General features: G+C 41.9%; 1 protein-coding gene across 1 annotated transcript in view; it reads right to left on the reverse strand.

The window, feature by feature from the left end:
* The window catches only part of LOC132400048 (apolipophorins-like), a 103,906-nt gene that overhangs the window by 74,058 nt on the left and 11,809 nt on the right, over positions 1–18,039 (reverse strand). Inside the window, exons 3-4 of the mRNA XM_059981134.1 lie at positions 3,639–3,689; positions 1,634–1,794 (exon numbers count right to left, since the gene is read on the reverse strand). Of these exons, the coding sequence (XP_059837117.1) occupies positions 1,634–1,794; positions 3,639–3,689 (212 nt within the window). The remainder of the gene's footprint in view (positions 1–1,633; positions 1,795–3,638; positions 3,690–18,039) is intronic.

Genomic DNA, 18,039 nt, shown 5'->3' on the forward strand with positions numbered 1-18,039 from the left:
TACACTGATATTTATTTCTGCCATGTTTGTTTTTATTTTACGGGTAAAATAATGTAAACTGCAGCTTAAAAAACTTAGAATTAACATTGACTCGGGTTCAGGGAAAAAAAAAATCATAAGACAATTCATGTAATGCTAAAGTTAAGATTGCATGTGGAGTATGCTATCCATCCACAAAAATAAGAACAGAAAATAAAGAATTTTGCAGGAATCATTTGGTCTTCAGGATTGTCACAAGATTTTTGCCTGAAAATTCAGCCGTGTGCATTTAAAAAGTTCAGTTTTTCTATGAGTGAAGTACAATAGCAACCATTTCTAGATAAAGCTGCATCATTCAGAAAATTCTGCAGAGCAAATCCTGTAGTGATTCATGTGCAAGTTCAAGTTCTGACATCAGTCACCATACAATGCTCCTTTTTGTATCATAACCTGGCCCACATTTTCTGGTGACATCCAACTCAGGGCACTTTAGGGACGAAATGATCGGATTTATGCACAACTGGACCAAACTATAAAAAAAAGTAAGGGGAGTAAAATATTTGCCCAAATCCTCTTCACCATGCATTAAGACTACAATAGCACCCCTCTAACCCCACAAATGTTTTTTCATGCCCACAAGTCACCACAGTTTCTCACACCCAATCTCCTCGCCTTACCAGCCTGCAATCACCCTCCCTCCCTAAGCATCCATCAGGATCATAGTCCTCACCCTCCCTCAACAACGTCTCTGATCTTGATCTCAACAATGCCCTCCTAATCCCCATCTCAGTCAGAAGAATGACTATGCACCCCTGATCCCTTTCTTCGAAATCCCAGTCGCCATGCTTAAAACCCAATTACAGGATAGTAATCAGGCAAGAACAACTTTGGCTATGAAAACATGCAAATATTCATTGTAAATGTGGGCATTGATCGAGATTATGGGCTCCCAAGCTTTTTTGTTTAAATGCCATGAACCAGTGCCATTAAGCAAGGAGTTTGTGGAACCAAGGTTGGGAACCCCTGGTGGTGCTCATGAATGATATTTGTTAAAGTGGGTCAACAACCAAAAGTGCCAAAAATTCAATGCCATTTTACTTCAACTATGAGAGCACCTGAGGATCTCTAGTTGAGAGTGTGCACCTAGAAATGTCCATGAAGCAAACTGAACTAAATTCATTTGGAATGTCCAAGCATCATAGGAGTCTGATATTTTAGAGAGGTAGAAGAAAAGTATTTAATCAGTATCTTCCAGGAATCTTCAAATAGGGAGTCACAAGTATGCTCGAAATACACCTACAACTTTTCTCAGTCTGGGATTTCCATTTTCATGTCAAGCTAGCAGCAATGCTGTATTAGAAGGTACATTAGAGCAACTTATTTATAAAGGAAACTCTGCAAAGTTTTCAACAAACCATGCCACAGCTTCATCCAACATTAGATGCCTTTTAGCCCACTGTGTGTGTTCTAACTCTTTGCAAAATTAGTCAATTAATCCCATTCACCCAATCTACAGGAATTTGAATACCAACTAAATCACAAGTCACTTTAGATACACAAGGCAGAATTACCACTTAACTATAATGGATTTTATTTACAGCCTGCATTGTATCACACCTAATAAATCTGAACATTTACAAAGATAAATACCCACCGTTAAGATGAGGTGACACTTGTCAATTACATCAATATTCACCAAACATTCTACTGTAAGTCCACTGTTCTCATGGGAATTTCCTTGCAGGAATGTATTAGCAACAGTTGTGTACTCATAGATATATCGGAACCCTTTCTGGTAATTCAGATAATTGGTACCTATAAGAAATTTCAAAGTTTCAGTTAATGTCAAAATAGCTTAAAACTGCATAATAAATGGAACACAAGTGAAGAATTTACCAATTATTTATTTAAAAAGCAAATTAGGACAATATCCAATATCTTTTGGGGCTTCAAAAATAAAAGATACAACGAGAGTGCATCACTTTATTGGATGTATTTCAATAAATGTTAAACAATTGAAAGGCAAACAGATGAAATTCCACCCAAATAGCAGTCAGAGGAATCATTACACACATTACACAGGACACCAGTGCTGCTGGTTGTTCAAAGCTCCTTTGGAGAAAAAGCTAGCCAGCTAGAAACTCTAACCAACACTGACCATTCTGGAGGAGTATAGAGAGTCTAACTCTAGGATAGGGTAGGTCCTACAGAAAGGTAGGTCCTTAACAGAAAATGAACTCAGGGCACATACCAAATAGTTGCTCCAGAATGAAATCAGTTAGAGCAGAACAGTACAACACAGGAACAGGGTCTTTAGCCCACCATATTGTGTCAAACTAGTAATTAGATGTATACAAGGCTAGTCCCTTTTGCCCAGACATGTCCAAATGCCCCCCATTCTCTATATATTTATATGCATAAGTACCTATTAGCTAGTTCTGTGATATTTGCCTCCACTACTACCCTTGGCAGCGTATTTGAGGTACACGTCGCTGCTTTTAAAACATCTTGCCTCCCATCTCACCTTAAATGCAAGCCTTCTTATATTAGATATTTCAGCCCTGGAGAAAGATAACAACTGTTTATCCATGCCTCTCAATTTTATAAACGCAAGTCAAGTCTCCCCTCATCGTCCACTGGTCCAGAGGATGCAACCCAAGCCCCTTTTGTACCCTCTGCAATGCCTCAGCATCCTTCCAAGAATGGGTCAGCAAGTTCCATGAAGCTTTAGGATGTCTGATCAAAGGCCATGAAGACGATTTTCCCCTTCACCGACGTTACCTAACCTGCTGAAAGTTTCCAGTATTTTCTGATTTATTTCTCAGTGCAAAATAAACACTGGATTGAACCATAATTAGCCTATATTAGAAGATTTAGTCTGGTGACCACAATAGATAGACGCATCCATGAGGTACATTAGGCTGAGCAAGTGGTACAAAGCCCTGCATTTTAGGAGTTCCTACGGAATGCTAAATAACCCAGTAAGAACACAAAATGGAAAAGTGGCTCCCTGAGTATAATACAAGGAATTCATTCCACTTATGATTCAACTACGGAACTCCATTACATTATTCATAATATTACAGCCCTGCTAGGAATTGCAACATTTAATACTATGCTGAGCTGGCGTGGGGAGAATAAGGATGGTGGAAGCTAATCCGGAACAAGTACAGGCATACAAACAGTATGCATTAATAAATTGCTTTCGCTTTGAAGTGCGGCACAGCGAGCCGCACTGAATTCAATCTGTTTCGGTTGTTGCAACGCCAAACTCCAGCAACACCATTGTACACAAGCGGTTACAAGTGACTAATGTTTTGGCCGTGGATCTTTCATTATACAGTACAAGACAAAAAACCACCACACTGCTGTTCCGTCTGCACGGGCGGATACGGGGGATTGAACCTGCGGCGGCTCAGAGATACCCAGGACTCAAGGGGTGCCGCGTTTTCAGCTGCCCGCGGTCCCAATAATTATCAATCCCCAAACAGAAGGGATTGTATTAAAATTCTGTGTTTCGTTACTGCGGAATTTTATCCTTATCAAAGATTAAAACAGCTCCACATGGCTTTGCAGCATCCTCTCGGCGGCCCTACCCAGTGTCTGCACGGATTGACGCTACTACTGTGATGCTATGGGCAGGCGGCAGGGGTACGTACCAGTGCAGACAGACACGCAGTTACCTGCCGGACGAGACTTCACTACATTTCCTGCAAAGGAAAGAAACAGACAATCAGTCGCATCAGACGAAGTTCGTTGGAAAACCTAATAACTGCCTCTGTCATCTCGGTAAATACGGTAACGTCATGTCATCGGGGTTGGAGGCAATGTTTGCAACTTTTGATTAAAGTTCTGTACAGGGAAGGTACCAGCGTTTCCGAGTCCAGACGACCTTTCAGAGAGGAACCGGCCTGCGGTTCTGCATGAATGACGGGTCGGTGGACTGAGCATGCCGCCTTCATAGTAAATGACCGGCTGCAAACTTGGCTCTGGTTATCTTGGAAGAAAGCGGCAACTTAAACCAACAGTGCCGGTGTGAATACTCGCACTTAAAACAATTTATTACACTGACATTAAATGAAATCCTGGAAAGAATCGGCATGTCCAGGATGGAGGATTCCTTTCTCCCCTCCAACTACATGAAACCACAGAGAAAGGGACAAACACTTACTTCCGAAAGTGCTGAGAACCACGCTCAGAAAGAGAAGTCTCATAGTTATCATCGGTGGAATCTCGACCACACCAGCATTGAACAAACGGTAACAATCCCCAGGGAAGATGAAGTTACCCCTGGCACCGTCAGACCCAGCCTTCAGCCGGCGGGATCAGGACATTTGACTCTTTCCACCACGCGTGAGGGGAGTGGGAACAGCTGAAAACTTTCGTCCAATCCTGTGCCCCTGTAGGTTGGCTAATAGCTTGATTGGTTAAAAAGTTAACACTCGGCAAACAGCAGTAAAACGTTCAGAAATACTTAACGCTCAGTTAAAAAACAGAAATTTTAATTAAGAACTCCTTAATTGATTGATCAGATAAGTTCTTCGTGTATGATGTTCGTTTCAGAATGGTAGATCGTTGTGTAATATGTATTCAAACTACATTCGTTGAGAGCAGCACACGGTGCAAATCTGTGCAGATTGAATCTGCGCCAGAAATGTTAGATTGTCTCACTATGCGATTCATTCCAGACGCATCTCCCTCCTCTTCCCTCCTTAGTACTCTTCCTTATTTCTCTGTTTGCTGTCTAACTCACGTATGCCGTTTTTAATGCTTATTTTTCTGACGTTATAAATCTTTGGGTAGAATTTCAGTTTAATTCGGAACTGTTGAACGAAAGAGCGAGAGACTTTACCACCGAGATTTCAACCACGCCGCACAATATGCATCAGTCGTGCATGAAGTACGGGGCCAATTCCCCAGCATGGTTATCTAATGATCCGACCAAGAAACAATTCTGTAATATAAACAGAAAGTGCTAAAAAGAGCAGGTCGGAGAATAGAGGAAAAAGTCAGTATTCAAAGTCAGAGACAATTACTCGACCTGAGTATCAAACATGTTTCTCTTCTGATAGATGCTGCCTGACCTATTGTGCCCAGTACTTTCAGTTTCCATTTTAAATGAACAGTCAGTATGGTTGCCCAACTTTATTTATGCTATGGACCAATAGCATTACGTAAGGTGTCCGTGGACCCCTGGTTGGGAACCCCTCGCATAAACTAAGGTTTCAGTTGCCTTGCAAATAATATGATGAAACTTGTAATCAGTAATAATATGAAACCTGCAAGATTAGTCAGCTCCATCATGGGTACCAGCCTCCGCAGTCGCCAAGACGTCTTCAAGGAGCGGTGCCTTAGGAAAGTGGTGTCCATCATTAAGTATCCCCACCACCCAGGACATGCCCTCTTCACATTGATACCATCGGGAAAGAGGTACAGAAGTCTGAAGGCACACAGCCAATGATCCAGGAACAGCTTCCTCCCCCTACCATTGGAGTTCTAAATGGATATTGAACCCATGAACACTACCTCACTACTCGTTTATTTCTATTATTTTGCACTAATTGTTTTAACTTAACTATTTACTATACACATTCTAATGTAACTCAATTTTCTCTATATTTATTTATCATGTATTTCATGTACTGTTGACCTAAGCTTAACACATTTCATAGACATATGCTGGTGATATTAAAACCGATTCTGATTCTGATGAAAGATAGGTAGAGAAATCTCTTTCTATTGCTGAAGGGCTATCTTAAAATTACTGCCAGATCAGTCAGACATTATTTCAGGAACAACTTCATTCCACAATAGTTTAGTGGTATTCAGAATAGAGTATACTGAAATTTGTCAGGTGTCGTATGATGGATACTCACTTTCCAGGCCCCAAGAGAATCATTGCTAACTTCAGCTTTCTAGCATGACCTTTCCAAAGGGTCAGAGTTGTTTAAGACAAAATTAAACCTCTAACTAATATTGCTTATTCAGCTTCCTGGTGTGAACAAGTAAAGAGTGAGGTTTAATCAATGTAAAACAATGGGATTACAGTATATTAATTGACCTGCAACAAAAGAGACAGCACTGTTATTTTAAATTATTTTCATCACTGTGACTTAGTTTAAAGAAGTCTGCAGACCAAACTGATCTCATCCCTTAGCGTACTAAACATGGTCACGGGTATAGATGATTAATCAAGAGTTGTGATATTTGTGTAGTCACAGAGTTAATGTTGGGTGTCTGGGATCCCTGTCTCCAGAAGTTTTTAGACCATCTGTATGAATTACTTTGTCACAACATAGGTTTCTGACAAACATCACACACAAGTAATTTCAGCTAGTAGCAAAACAGTATAAATGTTAGAAAACTTTAGGGATTGTTAGGAATGACAAGGAGAATAATAGAAAGATGTGCTGAAAGAAAGAAAATTTAGAATTCATTCCTCAACCTTTGGTTTTTGCAATAGACAATATGTTCATCTGCAAGTCATTGATATGTTATTTTAGTTCACAAGAATTGTACCTATGTTTGGAACTCTGTTGCAGTTTATAAATCTTGTGTAATTTGGTAATCTTTTAGAAATCAGAAATTCTCTGTGAGTTTAAAATGTATAGTAAGAACTATTTGTCTAAATTTAAATGTGTAACAGTAAAATAAACTGTGTTTAAATTACTTTGTTTGCAAGAAGTATCTCCTTCTGGGTAGGAAGGGGAACCACCCTCTCAAATGGCAGCAGTGAGTATAGGGCATGGTACAAATGGAGGGGGTTCTTGATGATGGATGCTGCTTTCCTGTGACAATGCTATTTGCAGGTGTGCTCAGTGGTGGGGAGAGCTTTGCTGTGATGGACAGGGCTGCATCCACCACATCGTGTAGGTTTTTCCATTCAAGGGCATTGGTGTTTCCGACCAGGCCAGGATGCAACCAGTCCACTATGCATCTACAGATGATTATCAATGTTTTAGATGACATGCCAAATCTTTGAAAATTCCTAAGAAAGCAGAGGCACTTATATACTGGACCCCGGACAGGTCCTTTGGAATGTTAGAGACAAGGAATTCAAAGTTACTGACCCTCTCTATCTGATAATGACTGACCATGGACCTCTGGTTTCCTCTTCCTGTAGTCAATTCTTTCATTTTGATGATGTTGAGTGAGTGACAGGTTATTGCTGTGGGACCACTCAGCCTGGCTTTCAATCTCCCTCCTATATACTGATTTGTCATCACCTCTGAGTCAGCCAACAACAATGGTGTCATCAGCAAACTTAAATATAATATTTAAGATGTATTGTACTTAATCTCGTGCTCACAGGTACAAAGTGAATAGAACAGGATGCTAAGCACACGGGCTCATGCTGCACCTGTGCTGATGGTGAATGTTGAGGAAATGTTGTTGCCAATCCGAACTGACTGGAGTTGGCAAGTGAGGAAATCAAAGATCCAGTTGCACACGGAGATTATTGATTAGTTTTGTGGTGATGATGGTGTTGAATGCAGAGCTGTAGTCAATGATGAGCATCCTGATGTGTGCATCTTTGCTGTCCAGATGTTCCAGGGCTGAGTGAAGAGCCAATGAAAAAGCATCTGCTGTTGACTTGTTGTGATGGTAGGCAAATTGGAGTGGATCCAAGTCACTCCTTCAGTCCGATTTGATGGGTTTCATCACCAGCTTCTCAAAGCACTTCATCACAGTCTTTGAGGCAGGTTACCACATTCCTCTTGGCACCGGTCTGATTGAATCCTGGTTGAAGCAGATGGGTACCTCAAACTGTCTAAGTGTGAAGTTAAAGATATCAGTAAACACTCCAGCCAGTTGATTAGCGCAGGTCCTCGGTACTCGGCCATTACACCATCACGGCCAGATGTTTTCTGAGATTTCACCCTCCTGAAGAATGCTGCCTCAATGCTGCCTCATTCAGCCTCAATGACTGAAATCACAGGGTTATTGGGGGGCTGTGGGAGTTCATGAAGGTGCCTCCATGTTCTATTGGGCAAAGCAAGCATAAAAAGCATTCTCATTTGGGACTGAAACTTCATTGCCACATGTGTTGCTCGGTTTAACTTTGTAGGAGGTGGTAACATTCAATCCCTGCCACAGCTGTCGAATATCTGGGCTATAGACTATAAACCATGGAGGTGGTGGTAAAACATCTGTTAAGTCACAACTGGAATATTGTGTTCAGTTCTATTTGTCATCAAGTTTCACCAATTTACTTCCAAGGCTGGAACATCTCAATTATGAGGCTAGATTGAATAAAAAGGGTTTCTTTCTCTTGGAGCAGAGCCAGCTGTGGGGGGGGGGGGAGGTTGACAGAGGCATATAAATATTTTATTTTATGTAGAGATCCAGCACGAAATAGGCTCTTCTGGCCCTCCAAGCCACACTGCTCCTGCAACCCCTGACAACCCGACTTCAATCATGGGACAAGTTACAAAGACCACTTAGCCTACCCAGTACACCTTTGGACTGTGGGAGGAAACCAAAGCACTTGGGGAAAACCCACGCATTACCTGGGATGGAGGTACAGAGACTCCTTACAGGGGCCGCCAGAACTGAATCCTGAACTCTGGTGCCCCAAGCTGTAATAGAATTCTGCTAACCAATACACTACCGTGACACCTTTATGAGGGACACAGTTAGGGTGGAAAGCAAAAATCTCATTGTCCGCCTCGAGCCAAGGATCAGAAGTTTAAGATGATCAGTAAGAAATTAGATGAAGGCATCTTTTCATCAAGAGGGTGGTTGCAATCTCGAACTCACCATCTGAAAATGTGGTAGAGGCACCAACTCCAGTAATACTCAAAAGGTCTATCATCATCTGTCATTAATCGCCCCCAATCTCTGGTCCTTGCCACCTCCTCTCAGCTGCCATCATGTAGGAGGGACAGAAACTTGAAGCCCCATAATAAAGGGTTCTAGAACAGCTAAATCCCTTCAGTTCTTGAACCAACCTGCACAATCCTAATCATTGTCTCAGCATAGCAACAATATGATAACTTTGAACTTTGTTATTTTTGTTCTACTAGTGTTCTTCTTGTACAATTAATGTACAATGTATGCTTCCTTTGGGAATGTTGTGCCTCTAATGCTAAGTGTCTGTGCTGCTGCCTCAGATAGGCTTTTCATTGCTCCTTGCAACGTACACTTGTGCATATGTCAATAAACTCAACTTTATTTTTGAAGTATCTGGGTGAGTACTAGAGTAACAAAGCTGAGAAAATGGTGGCCAAGTGGTTAAGGCTTTGGCTGGCAATCTAAAGGTTGTTAGTTCGAGCCTGAGCCGAGGCAATATGTGTGTCCTTGAGCAAGGCACTTAACCACACATTGCTCCTGCATGTTTATAGCCCAGTGACGGCGGTTGGTGCAGTGTGGACAAGTCAAGACAAGACAAGAAAGAGAAAATACTGGAGGAATTCAGCAGCATCTCTGGAGAGCAAAACAATTCAATATTCAGTTCTAAATGCAATTGGTAGAAGAAAATGGCTATCTCACAGTTATGAGGATTCTGTCAGCACCGAGGTGACTTGCTCATTTCAGGCTTTTGGATTCTAATGCGACTGAGGCTGACATAAGAACCATAGACTCTTCGGCCAATAAAATAGGAGAAAGGTGAGTTGGTGGGTAGTCTGTGAAGTGGTGTGCACCTTCCGTCATTTATGTGGAGCTTCCATGTTCTCCTAATGCACAGACTTGAGGTTTGGAACACTATTAAGTAGTCATGAGCCAGAGATTTCCAGAAGTCAATGGGAATAATTTATTTCTCAAGGACACTTTCAGCAGAGCTTTGAACCTTTTCAACCTTTTCCTCTGTCTCCTGGTAACCGCTTCCAGAGACAGAAATCAGAATAGAGTGTCTGCATCTGGGAATCAGGCTTTCAAACAACATGGTCCAGCCATTGATGTCAACATTGGCGCACAGTGCTGGGATGTTGACCTGAAAGAAGATACTAATATCGATTCCTTATACTTTCAGTCAATTTGGAGGAATTTTGGGAGGCAACATCAGTGTAGGTATCCAGTGTGTCAAATTCCTGCTGTAAGTAGCCTATCAGACAGAATCATATAGAAGGGTAAAGAGCACTGATGCCCTATGTTGTGTGCTAGACCACAAAACTATAAGTTATATCAGCACAATTAGGTCATTTGGCTCTACCATTCAACCAGGGCTGATTTATGTTCCCTCTCAACACTTTAGACTCACTGATCCATTTTGATTGAGGCCCACAAACATACGAATACTATCACTTCACTCTCATTTTACACATTTGTCTTTTCTCTCACTCCTCTGTATCTGAAAGAACTCTACGGTCCGTCCAGTAAGAGGTCAATAGTTGAAATGTCCACTCTTCCCTTGCATTTACTTCGGTAATCTGCTTTGATTTCCTGGCTCCCTCTTTAAACTTTCCTGCCTTTTTTAATACTTTCTTTAAAACTTCATATTTTGTCCAAGTTCTCAGGCACCTATCGCAAGATCTCCTTCAATACTCACAAAATTCTGGAGGAACTCAAGCAGGCAATATTTATGGAGGGAATAAACAGTCAGCATTTTGGGCCAGGACCCTTCTTGAAGACTGGAAATGAAAGGGGCAGAAGCCAGTATAAGAAGTGGGGGAGGGAGGGATGAAAAAGCTGGGTGCTGATAGATGGAAGTGGTAAAGTGCTGCAGAAGAAGGAATCTATTAGGGAAGGACGGTGGACCATAGAAAAAGGGCAGGAGGAGGGGTATCAGAGGGGAGGTGACATGCAGTTGAGGAGAAAGGATCATGTTAACTGTTTATTCAGTTCCATCGATGCCGCTCGACTCGCAGAATCACTTGTTTGCTTTTATTTGATACGCATTAGAATCTCATCGATAATAAATGGCTGTAGATAATAAAAATTTATGGTGAAACTCACCATAAAAGTTCATTGTTCTTTTGGATATTCTCCAAAGCAACAACAGTTTTTTGTTCAGACTATTACAGACATAAATCCATGCTAAAATCAATTGGCCAAATCCTATGCCTATTTTAAAACATCAAGGAGTCAGGAATACATTCAATGAAACCAGTTATTTTTATGTTTCTTCAATATGCATCCCAGAGCAAAGGCATTCATTACTAACATCACATTATTTGCAATTGACAGATCCTGAAAATATTTATCCATCTATTTAATAAAGCATGCACTTCCTTTAGTCCTATCAAGCAAAGGTATTGCTGGACAGTGCCATAGGTGTTTTAGAAGGTTAAACTTACTCTGATTTTTCTTTTGCTATTTCGTGCTCATTCAATTGTGCACACATTAAGCAGCAAGTTACTGTATATGAATGCAATCAGCACTAACAGACAATCACTCTGTTCAAATTATGGAAACTAATTGTATAAAAGTCCAACTTGTCCCTTTTCTTTCATGATGGATTGATTGAAATGCCATCTGTCCCAGCCACTTAGTATTTTACTGCGGTTAGCTTTGTGAAGTGTAATTAGAAATACAAACTAAGTTTAAATTGATTATTTTATGGTTGCAATCGATGGTCATAAGAGACTGGAATAAGAAACATATTCCATAGTGAAATTTATAGGGAAGAAATATTTAAACTAGTAATATCAATGATGAGTTAATACACTTTACAACAGGCTCTGTTAACCATGTGTGTACTGAGTACTGTCTCTGTTTTCAGACAGGTACATTTGCAAAGGTTTAAGATTAGGATAATCAAAATTAGATATCAACAGAATAGCAGTTTTCCCGGTTCCATTGTAAAAGCATTTGGCCAATGATGTGTCCATTTGACAGTAACTATCCCAGGTGGTTTTGCACATAGTTTCAATCAGAGATTAGTCTGCACTTCCTGAACCACACGGTGGCCTAAGAAACCATGTTACGAATAAATTTTATTTGTCCACCTGTAGGCAGATGTATTTCAGTTGGGACAAACATCTGGCAAGAAGCCACTGATAGCTGCACAGTAAAAGCATAGTGTGTGAAGTTCAACACACACAAAATGCTGGTGGAACGCAGCAGGCCAGGCAGCATCTATGGGAAGACGCACTGTCGACGTTTCCGGCCGAGACCCTTCGTCAGGACTAACTGAAAGGAAAGATAGTAAGAGATTTGAAAGTAGAAGGGGGAAGGGGAAACGCAAAATGATAAGAGAAGACCGGAGGGGGTGGGGTGAAGCTAAGAGTTGGAAAGGTAATTGGCAAAAGGGATACAGAGCTGGAGAAGGGAAAGGATCGTGGGACAGAGGGCCTCAGGAGAAATAAAGCAGGAGTGGAGCACCAGAGGGAGATGGAGAAAAAAAGGGGAGGGGGGAAATAAATAAATCAGGAATGGAGTAAGAAGGGGAGGAGGGGCATTAACAGAAGTTAGAGAAGTCAATGTTCATGCCATCAAGTTGGAGACTACCCAGACGGTATATGAGGTGTTGTTCCTCCAACCTGAGTGTGGCTTCATTTTGACAGTAGAGGAGGCCATGGATAGACATATCAGAATGGGAATGGGACATGGAATTAAAATGTGTAGCCACTGGGAGATCCTGCTCTCTCTGGCAGACCGAACGTAGGTGTTCAGTGAAACGGTCTCCCAGTCTGCGTCGGGTCTCACCAATACATAAAAGGTCACACTGGGAACACCGGACACAGTATACCACACCAGCCGACTCACAGGTGAAGTGTCGCCTCACCTGGAAGGACTGTCTGGGGCCCTGAATGGTGGTGAGGGAGGAAGTGTAAGGGCAGGTGTAGCACTTGTTCCATTTACAAGGATAAGTGCCAGGAGGGAGATCGGTGGGAAGGGATGGGGGGACGGGGACGAATGGACAAGGGAGTCATGTGGGAGTGATCCCTGTGGAAAGCAGAAAGAGTGGGGGAGGGAAAGATGTGCTTGGTAGTGGGATCCCGTTGGAGGTGGCAGAAGTTACGGAGAATTATACTTTGGACCCGGAGGCTGGTGGGGTGGTAGGTGAGGACTAGGGGAACCCTCTCCTGAGTGGGGTGGCAGGCGGATGAGGTGAGGGCAGATGTGCGGGAAATGGGAGAGATGCGTTTGAGAGCAGAGTTGATGGTGGAAGAAGGGAAGCCCCTTTGCTTAAAAAAGGAAGACATCTCCTTCATCCTGGAATGAAAAGCCTCATCCTGAGAGCAGATGCGGCGGAGACGGAGGAATTGTGAGAAAGGGATGGCATTTTTGCAAGAGACAGGGTGGGAAGAGGAATAGTCCAGGTAGCTGTGAGAGTCTGTAGGCTTATAGTAGGTATCAGTAGATAGGCCGTCTCCAGAGATGGAGACAGAAAGATCAAGAAAGGGGAGGTAGGTGTCAGAAATGGACCAGGTAAATTTGAGGGCAGGGTGAAAGTTGGAGGCAAAGTTAATGAAGTCGACGAGCTCAGCATACGTGCAAGAGGCAGCGCCAATGCAGTCGTCGATGTAGCGAAGGAAAAGAAGGGGATGGATCAACTCATCCCCCCATCCCTTCCCACTGATCTTCCTCCTGGCATTTATCCTTGTAAGTGGAACAAGTGCTACACCTGCCCTTACAGGTGGGGGGGGGGGGGGGTGGTGGAGGTATATGGTGTATGAAGTTCACAAGCTGAAGCAAAATTAAACTAAATTCAGACAGGCAAATGTGAACCATGGTGTGAATTTGCCTATAAATGGATTTTGTTCATTCTGTAAAATAAATATGATTTTAAAAAATGGTGTTTTGATGAAGCATAATCATCTTAACCTCAGATCTGTCACATTGCAGTAGAATGTCATCACTCTTCCTTTTCTAAATACAATTCAGGAAGCATCCTCACAAAATGCTGGAGGAACTCAGCAGGCCAGGCAGCATGTATGGATGAGAGTACAGTCGAGTTGGATTTCTAGCATCCACAGATTTTCTCTTATTTCAGAAAGCATCCTGTCTGTTTTCCTTTTACTTTGCTCTTAGAGGAGAGAGCAAAGGGACCAGGGCAGGGTCCACTTTGTTCTTTGATTCTATATTAACAATTTGGCAGACAATATAGACAATAAGTTTATGAATGACACCAAAATTGGTGGTCTGGTGTAGAGTGAAAAGCGATACTGAAGATTAGTGTGGGATCCAGATTAATTCAAAAAATTGACCCAAGAATGGCAGATAGTATTTAATTCAGATGAGTGTGAACAGTTTTATTTTGGGAAGTTAAACCTGAGTAGGACTTGTGCAGTAAGTGTAGAACAGTGAGACCTGAGACACAAGAACAGAATTCCAGAGGGTTGTGGTGGTTCCACCACTGAGTATACTCAAGTCTTAGTTCAATGGACTTTCAGCTTTTAAGGGAATCAAAGCATGTAGGGTTTGACCATTATAGTAGCCCTAAAGACTGAGCTATGATCTGGTTAATTTTATTTTTATGTAGAGGTACAGGATGTTAATAGGCTCTTCGGGGCGAATAAGCCTGCCCCAACCAATTACACCCATGTGACCAGATAAGCTACTAAGCTGTACTTCTTTTGAATGTGGGGGGAAACCGCAGCATCCATCACAGATAGAATGTACAGGGGAGTGAATCTGGGTCACTAGCACTGTAGCAGTGGTGGACTAACTGCTTCATCACTATGCCATGATAGAACAGGCACAACAGCTTCTATTTCCTCATATTTTATGCCTGGAATGCACAGAGTAGCTAGATACATTTGTAGCATTCACGAAGGAACTGGATCTATATCTGAAAGGAAAGAGTTTGCAGAGCTGTGGAGAGGGCAGCAGAGTGTGACTAAATAGGTTTCCCCTACAAAGAACCAATGTAAACCCAACAAGCTGAACGAATCCTTCCAAACTGTGACCATTTTGGACCTTGAGATTAAGGTTTATGTGCAGTGTATCTTAATTACAAATTTCATCGACAGCTGCTTCAGTTTGTGTTATAGCTCAGCCATTCATTTTTATTTTACTATTCTCTTCCTTACTAATTGCCATAATCTTTTCTGCTGTTTCACAGAATCATAGGATTCTTTGTAGAGAAAACTTGGCAGCTCCAGTCCCCTGTTCTCTTCCCATTACCCTACAATTTGATTTGCTCTTGCCTATTCCTCTTTCAAGCCTCTGATACACTCTGTTTCTGCCAGTGACTTGCATGTCAAAACTACTCAATGCAAAAATGTTTTTCCTCACATCCATATCCTCTTGTATATAGTGTCCAGTTTTTTATTTCATGCTCCTTAGTTCAGTTAAGTCATGATGTGGGTAACTTTAGGTTAATTAATTACTTTTCTATATTCAGTCTTAACCAACAGGTGGCAGCATTGTTTTACAAACATGGAACATAAAGCACTCAAGCAGCATCTGTGAGGAAAAGCAAATGAAATTTTCCATCAAAATTCCTCCAGATTAAGATTGCTTGTGGCTCGAGCTTCCAGCACCTGCAGTCCCCTGTGTCAGCAAAATAAATCTTAAGCTGTGGATATTTTTGCAGTACAAAACAGGCAACCATTGGTTAAAGCTCCAATGTAGGCATCTTGGGCCTGCTGCAAAAGTGGGCTATCTTACCCGGACTCCAGCACCATCAACGTGGGTTCCAACGACCATGGACAGATTCAAAGCGGTTGCGCAACCAGCGACTGCGACTCCAGCCTAGAACTCCAGGCTGGGTCTTCACGTGCTGCGATTGTGTCTCCCGTCTCCCCTTCCCCCACTCTGCCATCCCCTCTCCCTCAGATCCCATCATCAGCTCCTGGGCCCTCAGAGGCGCCATCTTCCTCAGTTAGTCCTGACGAAGGGTCTCAGCCCAAAACGTCGACAGTGCTTCTCCCTATTGATGCTGCCTGGCCTGCTGCGTTCCACCAGCATTTTGTGTGTGTTGCTTGAATTTCCAGCATCTGCAGATTTCCTCATGTTATCTTACCCTTTGTAAGATCGAATACCTGACTGAATGAGGTGCCTTCCAGCGTGGCTATGTTCAAGATCCTGTTCGAAAGCGGTCTAACCAACCATGTATAAAAGACTCCTGGAGGTTACTGAGGGCAAGGGATGTGACAATGTAGAACTAAGAGCAGCAGAATGGTTTCTTCTGTCTCCAAAGCAATTACAACAACCTTGCAATGTACTCTAAGATCTGGAATTTCTCCTGTAAGTTGGAGTGTGGCTAATGTAAGCTCACTATTTAAGAAAGGAGCAAGCGGGAAAACGGGGAACTACCATCCTGTCAGCCTAATATCTGTGGTAATGAAAAGATAATAGGATTGAACAGAGCCAAAGTGGATTTGTGAGAGAAAAATTATGCTTGGTTAGCCTGGTGGAGTTCTTTGAGGACATGATATGTGAAATGGGTAAAATGGGGAAATAACAGAAGCGGTGTTCCTGGATTTTTCAGAAGAAGTTCAATAAAATCTCACTCAGTGATTGACCAACAATTTTGTACAAATTAAATTAGATGATGGAAAATTGGTTATCAACCAAAAAGCAAAGAATTGGAATGAACAGGTTTTTCTAATTTTGATAGGCTGTGCCTAACAGGGTAAAGCAGGGATCAGTGCTTGAACACCAGCTTTTCACAATCTATAGCAGCCAGGTGAGATGCTGAGTACAGGGCAGGATGTAAAATCATGCCAAGGGGCATGAAAACATTGAGTGAGCGGGAGAGGCAGGTAAAAGTGATTCCATGTTGGAAAATGGGGGGATCGTCACTGTGATGCAGGTGACAAGAAAATGGTGTATTTGAGAAATGGTGGGAGATTGGGTAGTGTTAAACGTTCGAAGGAATCTTGGCATACTTAACACTGTTGAAGACTGAACTGCAGATACACCGAGTGATTAAGAAGGCAAATGATATGACAGTCATTATTACCAAAGGAATTTAATAGCAGAGTAAGGAAGGGCCTTGGTGGGGCTGCATCTGAAGTATGTGTACAGTTTTGGTCTCTTTACCTAAAGAAGGATACCCTTACCACTGTTGGAGCACAGTAAAAGATCACTGAATTGGTTCCAGCAAGAATAGATTTTTATTTAAAAGATATTAAGTGGACAGGAACTGTATTTAGAAGAATAAGAGGAAATTTCATCAAAATGACTCAGTTCTTAAAGTGCTTGAAAAGCTAGAGCTAGGGAGGATGTTTCCTGGAACATGGAATACAGTTTCAAAATGAATGGGAGATAGAAGATCCTTCACTCTCACCTGCCGGAGGATGGAATTGGACCTTGATGTGACTGAGTCACTTGAGATTGTGGCTGTGGATGTGAAAGCCCTTAATTCATCAATACAAGCAAGCATTGGAGGCACTCTCTGCAGAATTGCCCCCATCTTGAACACTTAGTTTTTAACTCTTAAGGATAAAGATTACAGCAGGAAACTCAATGCAATTTCGAATGCTACAGTGACATTGTCTACTTCAATAATTTGCATCTGACAAATGGCTCCATTGAGCTACACACACTGTGGGAGCACAGGACGCCACTGCTGGGACAGAGTAATTCAGATCAATAGTCTAAAAGCTTCTGAGGACATAGAAACCAGGCAATCAAATACAGTGTTGAGAAGGCAGGTTCTCTCAGCACACAATTATTGATAGAGCAATTTATGCTTATGACCACATTTGATGTGCTAAGCGGCAAAGTAGGTCCATTCCAAAAACTTCTTTGATCTCAATCACAATAGTGCAAAATAAATATCTGAAGGTGTCTGATACCTAATCTGCCAATGGAAAATTGACATATCCTGTGGTTTGACCCTTGGCTGATGCATATGAAAATGTGTCATGCTCTTGCAAACCATAATCTCTTGAGCATTCTCTTCTATGAGTCACAGTACTGTTTGTTTACAACCTGTCATTTTTATTTCAAAATTGGATAGTGCTTATAATTTAAATTTGAATGGGAAAATTTTAAAGACTTCCTCTCATTGACATTAATACCTGCTACCCACATAATTCCATAAGATAGATACACACACACACACACACACACACACACACAGATAAACTGGTATAGTATGTGAAGATGTTTTTAACCTCTCTCTACTCTAAGCTGAGGTTCCAACCTGCTTTAAAAGATCACTATTATCCAGTGCCAAAGAAAAATAAGGCAACATGCCTTAATAATTCGGACAAGTGTGAG

The sequence above is a fragment of the Hypanus sabinus genome, chromosome 9 (genome assembly GCF_030144855.1).
Source record: "Hypanus sabinus isolate sHypSab1 chromosome 9, sHypSab1.hap1, whole genome shotgun sequence".
In the NCBI taxonomy this organism is placed as follows: Eukaryota; Metazoa; Chordata; class Chondrichthyes; order Myliobatiformes; family Dasyatidae; genus Hypanus; species Hypanus sabinus.